Genomic DNA, 25,370 nt, shown 5'->3' on the forward strand with positions numbered 1-25,370 from the left:
CTTATCGGACCACCGACTTCATTAAGCGATTAAGCCATATTCAATTGAATTAAAATATTATTTAAGATGCTTCTTGCATGATTTTACTCTAAATGACACCCGAAAAGCCATATATAGGTACTGTTAATTTGAAAATAACATTATTTAGTTAATTGTTCTTTATTAAAATTTATTTTGTATAAAAAAAGGCAATGTCCATATTTGGATTATATTATTATAATACAAATATTATAAATATAGGTATACCTACCTACCCGAATAAAATAAGACAGATACAACGAAATCCTTGAAATTAACATAAAATTAGTTTTATAGTCTGTACCTCCCTAAATATAGATCAATGACATATTATATGATCGTGATGTGTAACATCCATTCTATATTAAATTATAATAATTAATAATAAAATACAAAATGGAAATATGCTGCGCATAAACTATAAAGCCATTATTACTCCGTGAACTTCACAACAAATAGTTAAGTATGTACATAATATTTAGATGTAAATTATGTATAGACAGTAGACACTATAGGTTTGATATATTATATACCTGTCTAATATGAACTGTACAATTTTGCTGACAAATCAGGTTTGGTTTTAATCTATTTATCATTGAATACGAATAGCTCATGAACCGTTAATTATCACATATTCACATTTATTACAAGAGAAAGTATATACAGGGTGATTCATTAAAGTGGGTACACTAATATTATCTCGAAAAGTATTAATATTTTTTGTTTTTAAACTTTTAGGTTTATGTTTTTCTAAAACCATATACCTAATATTTTGATTTTTTTCACCCTTATATTTATTAATGAAACCACTATTAATTTTTGATTTTCAAATAGTAACATATAATCTGCAAAATATCATAAATTAATAAAACCATTTTTTTCATGAATTTGGGTGTTAAAATTTTTATTTTTCGTCGATTATTGGTTTCTGAGATACAGCTCCTCTGAGTATTGGTGATGGTTTTTACTATTTTTCCAATAATTGTATTGTAACAAAATAAATCCAATGAATCGATGAGTTAATAAATGAATAGGGTTCAAAGTACAATAGCAATCTTTAATTAATTGTTATTTATTTTGTTACCTTGGATTCAGCGGTGTCAAATTTATCTTTAGTTACTGGTCTTTACAAATATTGGAAAAATAATAAAAGCCACCAATACTTTGAGGAGCTGTATCTCACAAACCAATCAACGAAAAATAAAAATGTTAAAACGTATAAATTCACGAAAAAAAAAGAAATTTTTTATTTCATGATATTCCAATAATTTGTTAACATTTAAAAATCAAAAGTTGATAGTGGTTTCACCAATGGATATAAGGGTGAAAAAAATTGAAATATTATATGGTTTTAGAAAAACATAAACTTAAAGTTTTAAAAATAAAACAAAAAGTTATAAATGTTCGAGATAATTAGTGTACCTACTAAATGGATACGCTGTATCTATATAGTTTTATGTATAATATTATAAAGCTATCATTTTTATTGGTACTTACTATTTTACTAAACATATCATATTAATAATAATATATTTAGCTATTATTATGGATATTAACTAAGCATAAATTATTCATTTATACCAACATTTATACACTATAACTGTCATACAGATATATGTTTTTATTCCATTCATGTTGAGCAACTTCTTTGTATATAAATATGATAAATCAAAATAGTTAATTTTGTGTCAGTCTAATTAGGTAGTTTTTTTTATTACTTTAAAACATCAATATCTAAGGTTATTAGCTTACATTTACAGTATTACTGTTACATTGAGATACTATATAGATTATATAAGTATTATGCATACCTATATATTATGATATTAAACATACCTAAATCACCTTTACGAAGCACTTGGATCCAATTACGAAAATTCCAACAAAATTTTAGTTTTTTCTAAAAACGACCAAACTCTAGATTACCTATTATATAATTTTATGTCTTTTTTCTTTTACCAATTTTTAATTATGATTTTATATGATAAACAGTGTAGTATAGTATTGTTGTGAGTTGTGTGGTTAATTTTGTTTTACCAGAACGGATGCACACAGAGGTGGGCAACATTTTATCTAGATAATTATTCGAATAAATATTTATTTGACTAATTTTCATAGCTAATTATTCGAATAATTCTCACAACGATTTATTCGAATAAAATATTTTTCGATTAATTTTCGTTTACCACTTATAATTGATTAAACTTTGGTTGGTAATTTTAAATACGCAAATTTTCCATATAATATCTAAATGTCTAATCTATATTTATACATTTTTGTATGGAACTCAATATAAGTAGAATAATTGTAGGTATTCTAAGAATATTTATAGAATAATTTTTTATTCGAATAAATCGTTGTGAATATTATTCAAATAATTCTTTTTAAAACTGTTCGAATATAATTTTATCTAAATAATCATCTAAATAAAAAATTATTCGAATAATGCTCTACTTTGGATACACATAATACATAATATTATATTGGACATAACCGTTTCGTCCAAAATTATAACCTAAATTTATGGAAAAGTATAAAAAAATATAATAATATACTGCAAAAATACAATTAAAAACTAGACGACTATCGATCTAATAATTAATGACAACAATTATATTAACATATTAAGTATTTTATCGTATTTTCATATTAGGTATACATAATTTTTATACATCTTATATTATTTATATAATTATATATGTACCTATAACGTAAAATAAATAACAAAAAATTTTCGGTTTGGCCAAAAATGAAATCGACCTTTTTAAATTTAATCGATAAATGAATTGACCGTCTCGCAGACTAAAGAAGTGAATGATTTTGGTAAAAAAATGTCTCGTCTATTATATTCAACATAATTATAATATATACCTGAATATATATTTTGTAATTTTTAAATTTTGTATAGATAATATACTTACGTTTTATTTATGGTGTTATTATGTCAGAATGTTCATAATTTTCATAGATAATATATTTTCAAGACCAATATGGAACTTAAGTGTGCAGATTCGCCGAAAAAATATTTACTAAATAGTTTAAGATACTATATAACGTTACCATCGAATATCTCTCTTAAGAGGACGTAAACACGGCCATTTAACGTCTCCGTCTTACAAGTGCATAACAAAGCAAAATATTTACACGTAGCAGATCACGTTTATAGACTCGTTAGTTTAAGTCGTTTAAGATATAATTGAGTGAATCGACCTATTTTGAAACTTGATGGTAAAAACATGATCTGTGTTTGTAAGTGACCAAGTTTGTATATATAAAATAGTTAAATTTTTGGCAAGTATAAACGGTGATCCATTAAACGCAAGACACTCATACTTCAATAAGTATAAACATTTTCCAAATTTTTATTATATCAAGATGTTATAATAATCTAACATTTTTCATAGCCCTTATTATTTCAACCCTAATTTTTGTGAGTTGAATCACCATCAAATTTTGATTTTTAAATGGCAATCTATGAATAATATGTTGGTAAGATATAGCCCCTCAAAGTTGGGTGTTTTTTGTATTTTTCATTTATAAAGACCAGGAGTTAACATATTTAATCCAAGTTAATATATAGGTACCTAACCATAGTAGGGATCTATAATAAATATTTATTTTCATACTAATAATAAATGAGAAGATAAGACGATAAGATGTTATATCCTATCCATGTATTTATATTATCTAATATAATTATATGTGTTGCCATTTACGAATCCAAAGTTTCTTCACATTTATCATAAAACAAAAAACGTGAACATTTTAAGAACATTAATTATATGTAGATTTCATTAAATTTCAACTTGTCTCCAAAAAAATTAAAAAGTTATAACTTTTCGAAATAGAGTCTTACGTTGAATGGATCACTCTGAAGGTATAAAATTTTAATATAATAAGCTATATATAATTATTTAGTGTAAATTAAAAATTCTCACAAAAACATAACTCACATAAGAACTGATTTATAGTAAAAAAGCCACATATCAACATTCAGATAATGTTCTTACCATCAAATTTCAACTGGTCGGTTTATCAAAATTTTTAATTAATGAAGCTAAATGTGATCTGCTAGACATAAATTTTCTATGATATGCACTTGTAAAAAGGATACAACAAATGCTTATCATGTTACGTACTCTTAAAAACATCACGAAGGTCGCTGAATATCGGCAAACATATTTCAAGTTTGTAGAACTTTTCATTGAATACATCATCACTGCAGTTATTGAAATTCTCAGCTCAAAATAAGAAAATATATTATTTTTTGATGTCAAATATTTTTATATTTATGATAAAAACTTAAGTTTATAAATGATTGTAATTTTCGCGTCCACTAGTGAAAAATACTGCACACACATATATATATATATATGCATTTTTTATCTAAAATTAATTATCTCCGGAGAAGTCAGCTACAATAGTAGAACTGCCTGCAGCTAGGTTGCTATTCGCCTTGTCGTCGACCACCACTAAGTCTTATTCTATCTCGGCGCCAGTAAAGATATAACATGACTGATGATGGCTCTATGAAGGTCCTTCGCATATAATATTTAATATCATTAAAACGGTTTTGAACTGAGAAGAATGATGATACCATCGCAATATACCATCGACTGTGTTCATATAATACAAACCACAGATATATATTCCCCTGCAGACCACACATAGCATATTTTTTTTAACGTTGCCGTGGCCGTATAGAAATATTGGTACAAGGACGACGAGAAAAATTCATAAGAACCGCATCGATTTGGTGTGCAGACCACAAGTCCACAATTAAATAATATTAATTATCATTATACACGCGTACTTACCTATATATTATATTTTATATAAAATGTATATATAAGTACACGACAAAATTTATCGTTTATTCAGTCACCGGTTATGTAGACATAAATACTATATGGTCATCGTTTCGATTCATATTTATTATACATATTATACGATAAATCTATGTATAGCAAATATATCGTAGTCCGACCGGGTCGATCGCCTATATAATATCTAATTCTATATAGCTATATATTTAATACGTAATTTATGCATGTGTAATTTGTGTCCATTTCGATCCGAGTAAATAAATATATATGTACACGAAAAACAGTAGAAAAACTAAGTGTATGTACGTTACCTAACACTGTGCGATATACCTGTACTCATAAATAATGGCGACAAAATTTGTGCCGTTTATGCTTTTATCGTGTTACACGATCGTGAAAAATGTTGAATCCGCTAAGCTCCAAGCTCTACCGTTACGTAAGTAATATAGGTATATTATATCTATAAATAATCATAAAAAACAAAATAATTACCTACTGAACAATCGCTAATTATTATGTACAATAAAATGTTTCAAAGTATTATAAATAAATAATATTACAAAATATTAAACTTTATGACGAATTATAGGTAAGCAGTTTTTGTTTTAATGTGTATTTAATTAGGTCTAGGTGTGAGATTTGTCATGAATACAATTTTTTTTACTAAAAAACGTTTTTCACAAATCTCGTAAAAATGAATAGTAGCTGAGAAAACACATTACAGTCAATAAAATGGTTGAAAAAATATTAATTTTTTCAAAATTTTTAAAATGTATTGACTTAAATACCTAGAGGCAAGAGGTGCAACTAAGAATTTTCATAGGTTACTCTAGCACCCCCAAAATTAAGGTAAAAGAGCGGTTTCTTTATTTTATGTAGGATTTTTTTTGGCATTCTTATATGAAAAACAATTCAAAAAGACACATTCTGTAACTTAAAGAAGATATTTAAATAAAGCATTAAAAAACTCAATGTTGGGTTCAAAACGAAAAAATAAATTATTTAGTATATGCATTACATTAAATATTATACAGGGTGTGACTGAAAGACCTGACCAAAGAAAAAAAAATTATGCCAATTCAACGCATGACAAAAATTGACAATTGTTAAAATTACATAATAAGTAAATATAATTTAAGAAATACAGAGTGGCCCACGGAGATCTGACAAACGAAATAACTTTTGTTCTAATCATAAATATTTTTAAAAAATTGTATTAAATATAATTCAATAGACACTTACGCTACATTTTTGGTAGGTATACAATTTTTATTTTTAATACTGAAAATAAAAAACTTTTAAGTTGATAAAAAAATTTCTGAAACATTCAATAATAGCAAATTCTTAAATCTTATTTTGAGAGAAATTTATATGGTAAAAAAATATGTTTAAGTCAAATGGTTGATTTTTTTAAAAATGTTTAAATACAATGTTCTCGTTAAGTAAATTACGATCTAGTTTATGTTATAAACATAATAATTTCAAAAAATATAAATTTTAGGTATTTAAAAATGTTCAAATAAAATGTTTTTAAATAAAATTGTATACGTTTCTAACATAAACTAGATCGTAATTTACTTAACGAGAATATTGATATTTAAAAACATTTTAAAAATCAGCCATTTGACTTTAACAAATTGTTTTACCATATAAATTTCTATCAAAAAAAGATTTACAAATCAGCTATATTGAATGTTTCGGAAATTTATTTTATCAATTATTTAAAATTTTAAAACAATGGTGGGAGAGGCTACTGTACTAATCGCGCCTATGTGCCTAACAATATTTATTAATTATTCTATTGATAAATACTAACCTTTCAAATATACTTAAGTTATAACTAATTTTGTAAAAAAAATATAGAAAAACAAAATTAATTAAAAAGATCTTAGAAGTCAAAAAGTTTCTAATATAAAGTAGCTAAAAATGCAAGATAAATTTCGAATATTTCATTCTATGTAATATTATAGTAAAGGGTGCAATTACGGTGGCGCTATATCCCCCTTCCGATTTTTTTATTGCTTATAACGTCAATCTTGTCTGAACACGAACAGATAAACAAAACCACAATGACAATAGGATCTTGATATGCCAATCCTAATTTAATCAGTCCAGTTCATTTCGTCACTTAACAACCGTTTTGATTTTAAAAACAAAGATTGCCCCAAAAACTATATTATACAGAGTGAATAAAAAAAAAGCCCATTTGGAGCATATATCCCTTTTTATTGCCTCCTCCTCCTTTCGCAGGCCACTGTTTATCAGTATACCTACCTAACTCTGGTACAATTTAGCTACAATGCAAATTTGAAGTTAAGTTTATAATTTAAAATCTATATTCTACTCACTATCTCATTTTCATCTGAAATCTGAACCTTGATCACAAAATGAATACGTGTATTAAACATCCTTATTAATTTGATTAATTTTTTTTTTATTGTTACAGCATCAACATCAATATTATTAGAATTGATTAATTATATATGAGAAGCTATTGTTTTACCAAATAATAATGTAAATTCCCTTCAACCATAATGATCTAATAACAATTGAATGCAATTGTTATATAATTTTCTTTTTTGTCTATACAAATTAAAATAATTATCTTTCCATTACATATAATACAATATAAGATTTAGCATATAGATAAAAATAATATGTAGGTACAACCGTTCATTGAATATTTCTCAAACTCGTAGGTATAATGTCACACACACACATAATGTATCGACACTATCGACGACATTATACAGCGTGAATTGAGAAAAAATTATAAGGGGGGTATAACAGCAAAAAAAGTTTACGTTCCTGAATATTAAAATGCATTATTGATTAGGATATAATTAGAAGGGGCACACGGCTCGCCTCACGCATATATTTAAAATAAAAAAAGGCGGGTAAGTCGTGTATTTCGCTCTGCTGTACAGTAGGTTACAAGTGGGTTACTGTAATGGATGGAATTAAATTTGAATCCAATGATATTATATCATTGTATACAAAAAACGATTCTGAGCGAAGACGGTTTATCTGTCTAGGATATATTATAGATTATTAAAAATTTTCAAATCTTAGATTTAAAAAGAAAAATTTCTAAGAATTTCTAGATTGAAATAATTTGCGAATTTTCGTGATTTTTACATATGTTGTCAAAATTCAAACAACTTTGAATGCTTGTAAAAAAAAATTGTGACTACGCATTTCTTTTATTTTTCAATTTTTATTGTAAAAATATATTATGAGCCTTGTATTAGTTGTATTAAATTTTCAAATCATAGTTATAAAAATAAAATTTTTTATGAATTTCTAGCTTAAAATAATTTGTGAATTTTCGTGATTTTTACGTATTTTGTCAAAATTCAAACTTTGAATGCTTATAAAAATTGTGACTATGATGTTCTTTTATTTTTCAACTGCTATTGTAACAATATTTTAAGAGCCTTGTATTAAATTTTCAAGCTTTTCTGCCTAACAAATACATTTTTATCGATATTAATTTAAAAAAAACTAATAATGATCGAAAATTTGAAATGCCTATGAATAGTTCAACTTAAGTCGAAATTTTTTGAAAATTGCATGGTGGATAGAATATACTTATATAAACATTAGGTGAAAATTTCATGTATCTATGGTCATTTGTTTTAAAGTTACATTAAAAACCAAAATCGATTTTGTCGAAAAATGAGTGTGCGTAAAATTTCCCGTTTTTCCCTTAATTTTTAGTTTGTTTTTCTCAATTATTTAGAAAAGTATTAAGAATTTTTTACTTTTGACCCCCCAAAGTACCAACTAGATTCACTTTCTGATCGAACGAGGTACTGAAGTCAAAAATCGAAGCATTTTTACTGCCCCAAAACGTGATGACAGACACAAAAAAAAAAAAAAAACCACACATCATGGTAAAATCAATACATTCATCGCTCCGCTCAGAATCTAAAAATAAAGAACTTCTCCCGAGATTAAAGCACTATGTATGTACATAATGCATATAGCATTATACACAATGCTCTAATTGTGTCTATAAAAAAGGTATGATCTATGTATTATTAATAATATAGTAGATCGTAAATCATAGGTAAATCATAAATTGATTTTTGTTTAAATATCTATAAGATACAGACATGCAGCAGTGATGATCTTTTTATACATAGAGATATACAGTACCTAAATAAGGATTTACTGACAAGGAATTATTATTTTTTTTTAAATAAATATAAGTGGTCGTGATGAGACAATATGATATTCCAATAACTTAAATTAACTTAAATATTGGTACATCAATAAAATAGATTAATTTTCACTGATCTAAAATTCGACGCTATAGTTCTAAACCTAATAATAGACTTTCGAAGATAAACCTATAATAAAGCATATTATAATCAATAATAATTAATGATATTTTAAATTGTATATTATACTGATGGGGTTAACATTAAAATAAAAAATGAATATTATGACCTTCGTGAAAATACCCGTCACCAATATATACTTATCACTTTGGAATAAAAAATTAACAGCATTGTAATTAACTTAAAAATGTAAGTATGTTACACAATATATTTGTAACTGTACATTAAAAAAAAAACTGACATTGAGATATTTTGAAAAAAGTATGTTTGTTTCAAGGAGGTTTAGCAACAATGTTACCAATCATATTTACAATAACATCACATTATTTTCTATAATATATCAAATATAAAGTTGAAGTACAATTTCAAACCTTTACTTTCTATACATACCTACAATTTTTTTTTTTTATGGAAGCCAGGGAAGAATTCGGAATCCCTGACAATCTATATGAAGCCATAGGACCCTATGCTGACTCACAAAAAATCATTACTTTAAAAAAAAAAATTGAAATGTACAACCTAATTTAACTTTATTATTTTTTGTAATTTATTTTGCTTCTTTTTTTTGTTCTTTTCTCTTTCTTGCTTTTCTTAACAATCATGTAAAAAATCCATATAATATGTAACCTATAGTCAATTGTAAGCTAATAACCACGATGTTGATGCTGTACCAATAAAAAAATAAAAAATAATCAAATTAATAAAAATAATTTTTTTTTACGAATTTCTAACTCAGCATGACTTGCTAACTTTCGTGATTTTAATGAATCTTGTCGAAAGTCGATCTTCAAACACTCATAAAAATATATAAGAAGAAGTTTAAATGTAAAATTTTTTTTAACAGATTACAATACAATAAGTTATAACTATAATATATATATATATATAATTGTACTTATACGTAATTCATTGAGATGCCAAGAAATCAAAGTGATTATTTATGCGATTAATAATTTTAATATTAGGTACTTAGGTGTTAATAAGATGCTACCAATGAGTTTGTTGTACCCATTTTACAAATTGTCTTTAATTTTCGTTTACTAGTTTCTATAGTGGACTGTTAGTTTTGTTATAAGAGTGAACTGGCATATTATAAAACTTGTTTTTAAGCGTGAGGGATTTTAATTTTCAAGCAAGAAATGGGTATGTGAAATATCACAAATTATGAATGCTCGTATACATCGCATGAAAATTAAAATATCAGATAAAAGCTGACGTTGAGATAATGTTCTTAGGCACCTAAACGTTTTATAATGTCAATTCACATAACATCAAAACTATGTCATATATACGAGTGTAAGATGGAGCAATTAATATGTGGGTAGCGTCTTAAAAACGAATCATGAAAATGTGTTTATTACAGCGTCATACATTGGTAAGGGCTGTTTGAGGGACGACCCAAACCTAAACGAATGCGTTGTGCGTAAAGGAGCTCCTGTAATCGATCGTATAGTCAAAGGTGACCCAAAGTACCGGATACCGAAGTTAGATCCTTTAGTCATACCAGAGTTGACGATTAATCAGGGTACCAAACAAGTGGGTTTGACAATGTCATGCAAAAACTGCGAGCTGCACGGCCTAAAAGAAACGCGATTCGTTAGAGCCAGGTATGAAAACAACGTTATAATAGTTTTAAATTATACATTTATGTTACCTCACTATAGACTTTTGTGTAGTTTTAAGGAAACTAACATTTTATTAATTATAATCATTTATACTTCACAATGACCATTGGTTGAATGGGGGAGGACTGAGCTACTCTTTATTTTTTCTTCAAATTATAGTGTACCCCTTTATTATATTCATCAAGGAATAGGGTTACTATTAAATAGATTTGCTTAGTTGTTAAAGTTCATTTAGAGTCCACCTTTATTTATTTTTCCAATTCAACCACTGCCATTTATTGACTAGGTACTTGTATAAAATACGTGTGAAATGTGGATTATATTTGAATGCGAAATAATCTGTAATAATGTCTCACATGTAAAAAATGCATAAATGCATTATGCAACTCATAATTATGTAGAAATAGCGGGCTTAAACATAAGTGAAACCGTAAATACATCAAATTAAACATAACAAAGGGGAGGGAATATATATAAGTAATGTGTTAAATCACTTTAAAGTTAAAATATTACACGTCCAAATGTAAGAATATTAAAAACGTTATCCTAATCACTCTGAGAAAATATGTGGTTAGGTAGGTACTTTATTAAAATAATCATCTTGTACCTATATGAAAATTATTGTACTTATATTATAGAGTGGACGAGAAAAAGAGACACGTTGAATGGGACTTTGAACTCGATCAATGTATGTTTTTGGGAAAATATTCGGTCTCAGGGCAAGTCCTGATATTGCCAATCAAAGGTGACGGAGATGCTAACATCACAGTCAGTAAGTACTGTATAAGAATTTGATTCATTATTTTAAAATTACGAGTCAATTACTATCCAAGTATTTTAATTACTCATTAGAGATTTTTATTACATTAAAAACAACCAAAAAATTTCACCAAAGCATATTATTATTATAAAATTATAATAGCTATGTATCAGTACCTATAATAATTGAGTCTATGAGGTCATGAGGTGTCAAATTAATAATAATAAATAAATTATTGTTATGCTATCATAGTCACTGACTAATAGATTTTCCAATACATATATAAAAAGAAAAACAACTATAAATAGTGCATTAATATTGAATCTAGTACAAACTTAATATAAATAATTAACAGATAACAACAATTAATACGTTTATTAGGTAACCGGAAAAAGTCCCACACTACAAAAAAGTCTCACAAAAAAAGTTTAGCAAACAATTTTCCGAAATACTTATCCTCTGTAGTTGTTTTATATTTGAATGTGTAATGTATAAAATAGTATACAAATCAATAATTCAACCAGCTTGAACATATGGTATCCAGTTATGGGGCTCTACAAAGCCCTCTAACACCAATACTCTTCAAGCTTTTCAATCTATCTGCCTACGATTAATAACGTCTTCTTCTTGGTATTTCACAAACAAAAATCTTCACAAAGACCTAAAAATACCTACACTTAATCAATTATCAAAAGCACATTACTCTAAATTTCACTCCAACTTAAACTCTCACAGTAATCCATTAATAAAGCAACTTTCTTCCACCTCACTTCCTGGTAATGTACGCAGAAGACTAAAAAAGCAGTGGCCTAGAGACCTGCTAAAATAAAATAAAAATTTAAAAAAAATAAAAACCCACATCTAAAATGTTCTCGGTCGGGTGGTGCTGCTGAGTGCCTGCCCCTAAATCCTAAATTCTGCTATTTCATATTATATTAATTATCAAATTTGCCCATTGTACATAGTTGTATAGATTGTAAATTACTTAAATATATATAAAAAAAATGTATAAAATGCTTGTACCTATAATTATTGTTATCTACCATGCTAACTATTGTAATCCGTGAAAAAAAATATTAAAACAATAATACTTGATAATTGACTAATAACCGAAATACTTGTTCTTATACTGCAGTTGTAGAGTTGTACTTTGTACTTATGATCCGTATTTTTTGATCTTATATTTGGTACACTAGGAAATTCCTTATTTACGAACATCCTCCGCAGTCATTATATATATGCAATGAGATTGTTGCCTGCCTTTTCGATGACGTCGTATTATTTTACTTTTTTAATTAATTGACCTGGTGGCATTTTTTATCTGGACTTTTTTTCCGTGGTTCACTTAGTATGCACCTTTGGAGTGTGGTTGCAGTTAAAATTAGGCTTGTGATATTAAAAAAAAATAGAGAAATACCTACCTAAAATTAGGTACATTCATTTTAAAAACTATTATATGCGATATAATATTAATAATTGTATTTATTTCAAAGGGGGAAACAGACCATTAGAAAAATTGTATTTATGAATTTGTATATACAAATTAATTAAAAATTAAAAATAAACTTTAAATAACACAAAAAAATGCACAAAATAAAAGTAATGACATATTCTAAATTGTAGGTACAATGAACAAAAACTATAGCTTTGTTAGCAGTGTTGAATCCGGGTATACTTCAGGGGGGGCGTCCGCCCCCCCTGAAATTTCTTTCACCCGCTGACATATACAACTTTCTGACTTTCAACAAAATGTACTTATTTATTTAATGCAATTTAAATATAAATAATTAGTAGGTTTCTAATTTATTTTGTAATTTTTTCAATATTTATAATTTCTGAACTGTAATAAATTATAATAATACAATTTATAATATGTGACGACCTTAGATTGATTTAAAAATTTAAAAATTAATAATTTGTTTTATAACTTTTTAAATATTTATAATTTCTAAATTGCAATAAATAATAATAATAGGTAATACAATTTATAATGTGTGACAACCTCTTAGATTGATTTAAAAATAAAATAATTTGTTTTGTAGTTTTATATAAATTTGAAATGTCTAAATTATAAATTGTAATAAGAATAACTACCTATTAATAGACATAATTCATAATACTAAAATGACGTATCACCAATGAAAAAAAAGTGAGCTCCCCCCCCAGAAAAATTTCTGGATTCAACACTGTTTGTTAGCATAATATATCTACCACATCTAATATAAATTCTACCTCTATAATAATAATATCCATGAGGCTGTTTTCCTTTTTGTTAGAAAATAATAAAATTTTATAAATTCTTCAGATGGGATAACGTTTACGTATTTATATGACTATAATCTAGTCAAACGAGCAAATGAAAGAGACTATGTGGATATCGTCAAAAGTGAACTGAAGTTTGATGCCAAAGGAATGAAATTGAAATTAGATAATTTATTCAACGGAGACAAGCTATTGGGTAAGTACTATAAGTACATATTGTATATAGGTAGGTAATACAATGTTATCTTGTATCGTATATTGGCATGCGTCATGTAATGTTGCGAGTTGTGACTCCGAATACTATTCAATAAACTTTAAAAATAACACCGAAAACTATATTATAATATTTATAATAGCTCATATACATACATTAAAATACACGCGTAACAAATTATTTAAGTAATATTTTATGGTATACCAACAACCTATACCCAATTGTAATACTATTTAATTAATATATAGTAATAGTATGTAAAACAGGTAAGTACACTTTTTTTTGTGATAGCGCATATAAATTATGTATACCTACCGTGCAGGATAAACAAAAATGTAAGACCTTGTCAAGTATTCTTACGAAACTTTAAATGTGCATTACATTACCTACCTACTGAACGTATTTATATATTTATGTTGAAATCTAAATAGAAGATAACCTTGTCAACAAGTAGTTAGTACCTCTATATAATCAGCAAACTTATACTATAGGGATACAATAAGTACAATTTGAATATCTGTATAAGAACATAAATGGCTAAACATATAATGAGTAAAATTCATATTTAGTCAGCACAGTTATTTTAAACACATGTAATAATATTCAGTAGGTACATTAATTATTCATAAATAATTTTTTACAAATACATTTTATTATTACATAACCGAAAACTCGGAATAATGAATAATAATAATAAAGTACACATTATAAAATGTACATATTTTGTAATTTTTAGATCACCAATTTTATTATTATATTATTTCGATTGTGTTATTTTTTACAAGTTTTTATTGCGCTAAGTTACTCTTTAGCATGGAAAAATTAAGAAGGAATCAGTGTTTGTAGGTACTATACCTACTTATATATAGTATATACAACAGCTAGAGTACTATAGAAAAAGAGCATCATTCAATAATTATTATATTTACGTATATTTGAAATGTTTTACTTCTGTATATGGCAGGTAGAAACTATAAACTATAAAGCCAAATTTTTAATGGTCCCTTTTCATTTCGAACATTTCAGGAGATAACATGAACCTTTTTCTAAACGAGAACTGGCAAGATTTACTGAAAGAGTTCGGACCTGCCATCGGTGACGCGTTTGGAACGATTATGAAGAACACGCTGGGATCGGTATCAGACCTAGTGCCATACGACTTTATTTTTCCAACTAGTTAATATTTATACTTCTGTTATTATTTATTGTTATACATATTATATTTTTATAAGCCTCATAAACCTACGTTGAATTAATAATATGTAACACAAGATAAATATTCATAGTATCTATATTATATTATATAGCCAATCACTCTAAATACCACCAAAAATCAATAATAATTTATACAAATGCATAATATTAAATTAAAATTACTGATTACTATATTTACATAATATATTCTTCATGCGCATAAGCTAAAATAAAGCAACTGCACTGGTTTTTTTTTCTAATTTATCAGTTAAACACAATACCCCAAAAAATAAAGTAAGGATAAAATAATAGTTTGGTAGGTATTCTAATAAACAATTATAATTATTAGGTAACTGGTAACTGGTATCAATTACATCAACAAGTTCCTCATTTTGTGTACTAATATAAAATAATTAAGTATAAGGTATTTATATTCTAAGACCAGAGGGAATAAAAATAAATAATACAAACATATTATAGTTTGTAAAATATAAGGAAGTATTGCCTATAATTGTTACAATAGGTAGCCACCTCTACTAATTTATGTCTTCATTAATTAAACTTTTATACATCTTTCACCTGCTATATTTTTAATGAAGATTTTATAGAATAACAATAGACGTTTAAAACGTCTTTGATTACTATGTTATAATGTTATATTATGTAACAATAAGACCTGTTTAAAAAATAAAGAATTTTGTAATTTTTTCACATGGCTAAAATTTCGGATTATTAATTTACTAATTAGTAATAATTACTTCTAGATGGTTAATACACATATCTGTAAAAGTCCTTAGCACGAAACATTTAGCACTTATGTATACACTTATGCATATATTGGCTATATTAATTGGTAATATACTAATACATAATAATACGTGTAACTTTATTAGTTATAAGTAGATTTACTAATAAAAAACTGTAATATAACATATTGTATTTATCAACAAAAAAATATATATACTTGGAAATTGCAGTAAATGTCTTCTTTTATAGTTCATAGTTATCATAACAGCTAAATCTAAATCGAAGTTGATACTGAAATTCGAAATCGTTGCTATAATATACATCGTACGTATAGAAGATATAGGTACGTTAAAGTCGTTATATTTTAAGTATACATCTTCTTTTTTTTATTTTGTCGTATAAGGCTACATGGACTGCCATAAAAAGTTTAAACGGTGTTCCTAAACCTAATATTATATTCAAATACAATACATATAAGAATAAATACAATATTGTGAATTAAGCCACAACTAATGACATATATTAATAATACGCTGCAGTTCTGTAGGCATATAGGCAACACAACCCTATATTATTGAAACTCAAAGCTTAAAAAAATATATTTAAATGTATACTAAAAAAAAATAAAAGTTTTTAATGCTTTTAATTTAGAGAGGAGCGAGCGATAAATGCATTGATTTTAGAACTTTTTGTTTTGTGCCTTTATCACCTTTTGGAACACCAGTAAAAAGGGTTTATTCTTTTTTTTACTTCATTATCTTTTCTGGTGAGAAAGTAAATCTCATTGGATCTTTTTAGGGGCCATTGGCCAGAGGGAATAGGAAATTTTATTTTGTTTTAAGATTCGAAAATGTATTACAATATTTCCCATAAGTTTTTTTACATTAGACAAAAAAAATATATATATATATTTACAGGAATCACATAATTTTTTTATGAGCGTTTTAAGTTATACATTGAAAAAGAATAAAAGATTAACAACTCCTCGTGGAAATTTTTTTTTTTCAAAAACTATCAAATGTAGATACTTGAAATTTTCTTCAAATATTTATCTTGATTATTATTTATCATTTTCTATACATCATAAAATTCTCAAAATATTTTGACTCGTTTTAATTAATTTATAGACATAAAAATTTGAAATTTTTGTTTTTTCTATAAATATCAATAAAAAAATTTTGTTCGGCCAAAATGCTTGAAAATGTAATATAAGGTTCCTTATAAATAGTATTTCAGTTATGAATAAGAGGACTCCACACCCGTATATATTGTCTCCGTCGTACAAAGCGCGTAGCATGGTAAATTTTACGCTCAGCAGATCACGTTTATCTCCGTTTGTTTAAATTAAAGGCAAGATAATTATCTAGGGAATCTCATTAGCTTTTTATTATATTTTGATTTTAAAGCAAGTTATGAGTAAGGTATACAAACAATTTACAATTTTAAAATACCCATAACTCGCTCTAAAATTAAAATATAATAAAAAGCTCATGAGATGCCAAAGATAATAATTAATAATGTTTACCTTTAATTTTCATAAATTTTTAACAAACGAAGATAAACGTAGTTATCTGCTGAGCGTAAAATTTGCTATGCTACGCACTTATTGTACGACGAAGACAACACTGTGGGTGTGGAGACTTCATAAGATATATGTAAACACGATTTATTTTTAGTATTTAAAGTTCAAATGTTGACAAAATTTATCAAAATCACAAATTTATAATATATAAATCAATAAAAAATATCTCATACGACCTCATATGGGAATAGGGAATCCAAATTCAATTTAAGTACTCTGACAAATGAACACGGGTAATGGGCAATGGCGCATTGATTAACAATTACTGTACCTAAAGGTTCTGTCAAACAGAAAGCGTTATCTTCACGTCGCGTGATTTTGTAATTTGTTACAGCGCGGCGTAGTTATTCACGCGCGTGAAAGCACCACGCCGACGAGCCATTTACCGCTTTAACGCGCGTTCTGTTCAACTGAGCCTTAATTGATATGAATAAATAAATAATCCTTTATCTTCATATTATAGTTTATAGATTTAACTTTACCATGTGGGTACTCAAAAATAATAAGATTAAAATCTAAAATTACAATATTTTGCAAGGCTTTGCACCCGTTTAGCCCGTATAGCCAAAACCCTTAAAAATGATAAAACCATAAACCCATATAACCCGATTGATTTTGATGACATATAACCCGAATCACCCAAAATCGAAATTAAATTCGGGTTTTTAACCCATAACCCGTTTAAAAAAAATGTGAAAATAAATTCAGTTTTTCATAATTGGGAACACTGGGACCCTGGTTACATGTGACAAACAAACATAGATCTATTGTTTTGATTATTTTGAATCGAATTGTGTTATTTTTAAACTTTTTATATAATATTATTTATTATTAGTAGTGAAAATTGTTTTGTGTACGTACTTTTCTACTTCATTTATATTAAAATAATTTTAAATTTTAAAATGCCTAGAAAAAAATGTAGTGGTGTATATCAATTTTTTAAACTAAATGTTAACACTGGTAAGTATGTGTGTCAGTTTGAAATTTAACTATTTACCTATAATTTTTATTTTATTCAAGCATAAAATGTATTGCAATTTGCAACCAATCTTCATATATCTCTTATAAATTAGATAAATAGTTATTACATTTTGATTATAAGGAATAATCAATAATTTATAGATATATTTATTCAAATTTGTAGGCACTGTTATCTAACCTTAATAGGTATTTGTTGTATTATCAATATATTGTGTTATCACATATGTACAACGAGTAGTCTCGGACCCCAGTTGTTCTGTATCTGTTCAGTCTCATGTAATTAATAAACCGTTTTTTTCAAATTAAATATAGATGTTTATTCATTTCTACAAATTGAAATTTTAATATCTTATTCAATAATGTATTATATTATTATTTAATATTTTGTTGTTAAATCATATATTTAATATTGTAAAATATTAAATATTAAAATGTATATTGAATTTAATTATACTAAGTGTGGTACTACTGTATTAGACATTGGTACTGAAAAATTTATTATATAACTTAAAACTTTGCTTAATCAAATTTAAAAATGTATGCTCAACAAAATTGATATATCACTCTAATTAAATAACCCATAACCCAAATAAATATACTGGCTAAACAAAACCCATATTCTTTAAAATTAAGAAACCTGATACCACAACCTCTATTTTTCTTTAAAGCACCCGAAACCATAACCCGAATAAATCATTTGGGTGCAAAACCTTGATATTTTGAGTTAGTAAAAATACATTTTAGTTCAAGCTTTTTTTTTTCAAAATGTGTTATACTTAATTTGATGGTTTACTTTCTTGCTTTCAATGGTTTACAGGTAATCCCAAAATGAAACCCTAGATTTAATTAAAATAATTAAAATATCACAATATACGTTACGCAACAACCGTATGTTATAAAATAAGCTTACTAAATAAGCCTCGTCCAAAAAAACTTATAGGGCTTCAGGAAGAACTGATGAATTAAAAGCATACCAAAAGAATGGAATTATTTGAAATAAAGGATTTTCAAAATCCATTATTCAAGTGCCAATTATAAAATATTAATTTGAAAAATGTACAGGTATTTAAAAATTAAATAAAAGTAAGTTTTATATTACCTGTCTGTTGGATGCTTGACTTTTGGCTGTATCAGATAATGTACACACCAACTGCTAGTTTTGATAGGCGACAACGTTCAACAAGTTCAAAATCATGAAGATATTGAAAATAATCTGTACATCACTTCCTGAACATTCTTGACATTCGGTTCATTAGCAATCAAGTTCAACAAAATCCTTACATATTTTGTAATTCTTAAATTACACGATTAAATGATTCTTTGTCCAGTAGATTGACTTAACACAAATAATCAGTCTTATGATTGTTAAAATGTATGGATATATGGCAAAAATTTTGCTACACCTTAGTTCAATATCGGCGGTCTATTCTTTTTTAAGCTGGGTTTATGTGCTTAACTCTTACACATCACATGTTTTGGCATTAATCCGAATTTAAGACAAATTTAGTTTAAAGCATGATGGTACAACTTGATCTTAATAATTATAATGTATATTGGGATAGCAAATTAAGAAAACGCGATCTGTTGGAAATAATTTTTATTTTTCAATTCGGGATATACCAATAGTTGTATAATGATTTTTTACACTTTTTAATAATTAAAACTTTATACGCTGGCAAGTACAATTTCTACCAATATTATTAAATACATTCAAATATACACTTACAAGCATACCATATACGAAATGTCATGTAAATACGTAAAAGTCGATAATAGTATCTGAACTCCACAGAGGGGAGGACCCACATATCTATCAGTACGACACCATTCCCAGTTTTAATCAGTCTTCCCAATTTAATGGTAATTTTGGTGTTTATAGCAAAACACAAATTTACTGGTTTTGAATCTTTATGTTTGACAAATTTCTACTTCAGTAGTAAGTTACCCTAACCGGCCTAATCTAACTATCATAATTAAAATGTAATACGTTTACAAAAAGTGATAATATTTTGTATGATTTGATTATTTTTATTGGACGGAGTGAGGTTATATCAAAGTTATATTAAGGTATATATCAAAAACAGCCGTTTCAATCCACCGTAGGTCGAAGTAAAAATGAAAAATTTAGAAACTTTTAAGTTAAAAAATGTTGTATACACTTAGGCAACACACAGGATTCCCACAATCTACCGCGGGTGGATTGCCACACCAGGATAATATACTTCTAGAATAAACACTGGTAGAGCCATGAGACACTATAAATTAAAATTTAATATGATCTACACAGTGGCGGCTCGTGTGCTCTGAAAGTTGGAGGGCGATATAAAATTGTTTATTTATGGAAAGTATCGAACACAAATAATATTAATAACAATAATTTATTTTAATCTGTTCAATAGTTTAATACATTTAAATTATAATATATATTTTAAGTTGTCAACACTTTTTTATAGAAAGAATTGATTAGAGTTACGACCGCACAAATTAATAATAAATACGCAAGAGTTCGGAATTCGTGCATAACGGTCAACGGGCGATTAAAATCATCGCCCCGGCGGCAGTATTATTATTGTGTTCCCCCTTCTTAGTTTTTGTATTTCAACGATAGTAATGACGAGCGACTTTTAACATCGCCCAAGCATCGAATGTGCTGCTCGCCGGTCCCGGCAAATTGTTATTGGTTTTCGATTCCCAGAAGTTACAGCGTCGAATGATTTATTTTTTAACTCCCATTATCTGATAATGTTTTCATAATATGTATTGCAGGGTAGTGTAAATGTAGAGCCGCGTACACACTTGTAAAGTTGTAACATTAGCGCCTAACATCCTTTGATGCGACTCAATTTACCGACAACTGGTGGAACGATGTTACGGCGTAAAATGCAGAAAATGCAGCTTAGGGGAAACACGATTTTTATTTTTGACAATATTATACTAAAATATAAATGAGAAATTTAATATTTAACTTATAAATTGGTAATAAATGACGATTCTAGAAGGGGGGCGATCGCCCTATCGACGAGCCGCCACTCGATCTACATGACTACATTCTACACATAAAAATACATTCCTTCCACAGAAAGTTACACCTAGAAAGAAGTTTTTGGGAGTAATTCGCCAAGTTATAATACTTTAACAATCGTTACGACAGTCACTTTTGCAGTCTACAAGAAGCTATCATTACTGTCTGAGCCAACACATTTTTAGTACACAGGCTTGAGACAAAATCTGTGCTAAAGTATAGAAATAGGTAAGGGACTTATTATTTTTCACCGATTTTGAATTGATTAATGTATTGTAATGAATTGTTTTCAAAAATTAGTATAGCCGAGATTTGAAAACTATTTACCATACATAAAATAATATAAGGTAGGAGAAAAAAACTAGACGATCATATTTTGAAAATAAAATTTACAACAACATTGTAGATTTAATATATGTTTATTGAAGGATATATTTTTAACATGAATTCAATTATATAGTATATAATATATAATATAAGTATATTATATAATTATAATTATATATTAATGACAACATAATTAAGTATTTTATTGTTTTTTTTTATACTATATAACTACACAATACAACATGGACGTCGTACATGTTTCTCCTGCCAAAAAACAACTCATAAGGAAAAGTAAGTGGTTGTATACTATTTTTCTATTGCAAATTCTTAATTTTTAATTATAAATTTTTTGTATAATTTTTTCTTTAGTTAATTGGTACTGGTCAAAAGAAAATTATCATAAATGTCTATAAAGATAAAGTCAAACAACAGCTTGAAAATCCGGAGATGCGCCAATTGTCCTACAGAGAAATGATCGTTTCAGTTTCAAAAACCACCGGTATTGGGCAACGTACGGTACAAACCACATTGGCAGAGTATAAAAAAGAAGGTACAGTGTCATCACCCAACAAAAAAAGAGTAAAACCTACAATACTAGAAAAAGTGGACGAGTTTGATAAAAAATGCCATAAGGCAAAAAATTCTTGATTTTTGGAGGAAACGTGAGGTGCCAACAGTAACAAAAATGTTAATTGCCATTAATGAAGACGAAACATTACCAGACCTGAAACGTTCGTCTTTCCAAAAAATATTGAAAGATTTGCAATTTGAGTATGTGAAAAAAATCGGAACAGTGCTCTTATGGAAAGAGAAGATCTAATATCTTGGCGCCGAAAATATTTGTTTAGAATTAGGCATTATCGAGCACAGAACAGGCCAATATATTATTTAGACGAGACGTGGGTCAACGCAGGTGAGACGCATAACAGAGCATGGGTTGATGCCATAGTCACATCATCAAGATATGCATTCCTCAGAGGCCTCACAACAGGACAAAAGGAACCCTCCGGCAAAGGTAAGCGTCTCATTGTATTATTACACATCGGTTCGTCAGACGGTTTTGTGCCGGGGGGCCTTTTATGTTTTGAGTCTAAAACCAACTCTACGGACTACCACGATGAGATGAATGGCGATACGTTTTATGAATGGTTTGTCAAAACTCTGCCATTACTCAAAGAAAACGCCATAATTGTAATGGATAATGTCTCATACCACTCCGTGAAGAAACATAGGATACCAGTAAAGTCGTGGAAAAAACAAGCAATAATTGATTGGCTTGAAAGTAAAGGTGTTATCGAAGAACATCCTACTGTAAAAAACGATTTAATGGAAAAAGTCAACGACATAAAAAATCAGTACGACCAATACGTAATTGATGAGTACGCAAAAGAAAATAAAAAAATCATATTGCGATAACCGCCATACCACTGCGAGCTAAATCCGATCGAGCTCGCGTGGTCGTCGATAAAAAGTTATGTCCGAACGCATAACAACACCTTCAAATTAAAAGACGTGTTCGAGTTATTAAAGAAAGGCGTGGAACACGTAACTCCGGAAACGTGGAAAAATTTTATCGAACATGTAAAAAAGGTGGAAGACAAGTTTTGGGACATATAAGACGTTACGGATTCAGTGATGGACGAACAACCCGAAGAAGATCGTCATGTTCTAACGATAGGAACAGGTGATACAAGTTCTTCTGATTAATTTATTTATATTTTAACTATTTTTATTTTTTTTGATATTAATTAAATTTGTTTTTTATTTTTACTTAATGAATATTATAAAGTGTATTATGTTATGTACAATTATTCATTTTTGTTGATATACATAAACAAATGCATAAATAATTGATATTGATATAAATTGATATTGCATACATATTATTTGTATTGTTGTTGAATACATAATAAGTGCCCCGGTCGTCAGGTATTATTATTTTTTCGTGTATGTTATTTGAGCCGGTGTATACAAACCACCGGCTGCCACCCGGTGGCGTCGGTTGTGATATTAAGTGCCCTGTACACGGTCAAATTATTTGTCAAATTTTTGTTTGACCGCTGATTTTGACAGTGATAACAAAGAAACAAAATTCCTGTTGTTTTTTTTTATTTAAATTATAAGTTTAAACCTGACTTTAAACTAAATTATTATTTATTTTAAAATGAGTAATAAAAACAAAAATGCTTGCAGGTTTTGCCTTAAAACTCCAGCTATGCATCCAGGCATCTCTTTACACTCGTAAGTATTTAAATAATAATCAAATCAACAATAAGTACCTACCTAAGTAAATTATTTTGAAAAAGTTCTTACACTTGCACAATATTTTTAATATATGTCACTGTTTTATATTTATTAGATTTCCTAGTGACACTAAAATTCGAAAATTGTGGCTCACAGCTTGTGGCATTCGAGAAGAGGATTTCAAACATAACTTAAAACTTTGTTCACTTCGCTTTGAAGAAAATTGTTTTAAATATAATGCTGTAAGAAGATCCTTGAAACCTGGTTCAATACCAACTAAGCTTTCAAGTAGAACAAAAAGTTTTTTTGTATCTGGGTATATATCATTAGTTTTTATTTAAAATTAAAAATTACATAATAAGTAAAACACATTTTTTATTCAGATCATTTTGTAACTTGTCAAGTGCCAATTCAATGGAAGTAAAACTTGATGATCAAGACGCTTCAACTTCAACTAATATCGAAGTTTCCAGTACTGAAGTGTGGAATGCTCAAGTATCCAGTTGTGAAGCGTTCAATACAGAAATGACTGAAGATTCTTTTACAATTACTCCCAAAAGAAAACGAAGGACGTATTATATTGGTGATATAAAATCTCCTGACTTATGTACTCCCCGCAGAGCTAAAGTTCATAGTATATGATCTAAGGTGTGCACCGGTAATTATCAAATAAAATCTCAGTTATCGCTTTGAAACCATGGAGAACACGTGTGCGATGAATGACAACAATATTTCTGAAAAAGAATTTCTTTTACAATTTATCTCCATATATCGTGATGACGCGGGCCCGCGTAATAGCCGTTTGAATTCAAACGGCCTTTGCGCGGCAAACCGCGCAATTACTTCTCTTTTCAACCGCCAATCGACGACGGACGACACCGACACGCGATAAGCGCGCCTGGAACGGTCGATCCGCCGAGACTCCGAACCGGTCGACAGTAGAGTGAGTTCTCTGACCGACACACGCTCCTCACCACCCCGCTATTTTGATTTTCGTGTTGATCATTTTCTGGCGGTTGTATTTGTATTTTCAACCACCACAATAAAAAAATCATTATACCGCGAACTGTTTGTTTTTCTTTTCACCACTTCCTACACTAGTGACACCACTGACTCACGCGGTATCCGTCCAGGACCGCCACAAAATTGGCTCCCCGGCGGGGAATCGAACCCCGGTCTCCCGCGTGACAGGCGGGGATACTTACCACTATACTACCGAGGA

General features: G+C 28.0%; 1 protein-coding gene, 1 non-coding gene and 1 pseudogene across 2 annotated transcripts; 2 read left to right on the forward strand and 1 right to left on the reverse strand.

The window, feature by feature from the left end:
- The first annotated feature begins 4,877 nt into the window (after positions 1-4,877).
- Positions 4,878-18,862, forward strand: LOC107161982 (protein takeout-like). Its single transcript, XM_015508654.2, has 5 exons — positions 4,878-5,280; positions 10,554-10,797; positions 11,454-11,587; positions 13,881-14,033; positions 15,078-18,862. The coding sequence occupies exons 1-5, from the start codon at positions 5,190-5,192 to the stop codon at positions 15,230-15,232; spliced, it is 777 nt and encodes a 258-aa protein (XP_015364140.1). The 5' UTR covers positions 4,878-5,189; the 3' UTR covers positions 15,233-18,862.
- A 3,284-nt stretch (positions 18,863-22,146) lies between these two features.
- Positions 22,147-24,129, forward strand: LOC149055507 (uncharacterized; annotated as a pseudogene).
- A 1,169-nt stretch (positions 24,130-25,298) lies between these two features.
- Positions 25,299-25,370, reverse strand: TRNAD-GUC (transfer RNA aspartic acid (anticodon GUC)). Its single transcript has one exon. It is a non-coding gene; the product is annotated as a tRNA-Asp (tRNA).

The sequence above is a fragment of the Diuraphis noxia genome, unplaced genomic scaffold (assembly GCF_037042655.1).
Source record: "Diuraphis noxia isolate RWA-SAM2 unplaced genomic scaffold, SU_Dnox_SAM2 contig0004, whole genome shotgun sequence".
Lineage (NCBI taxonomy): Eukaryota > Metazoa > Arthropoda > Insecta > Hemiptera > Aphididae > Diuraphis > Diuraphis noxia.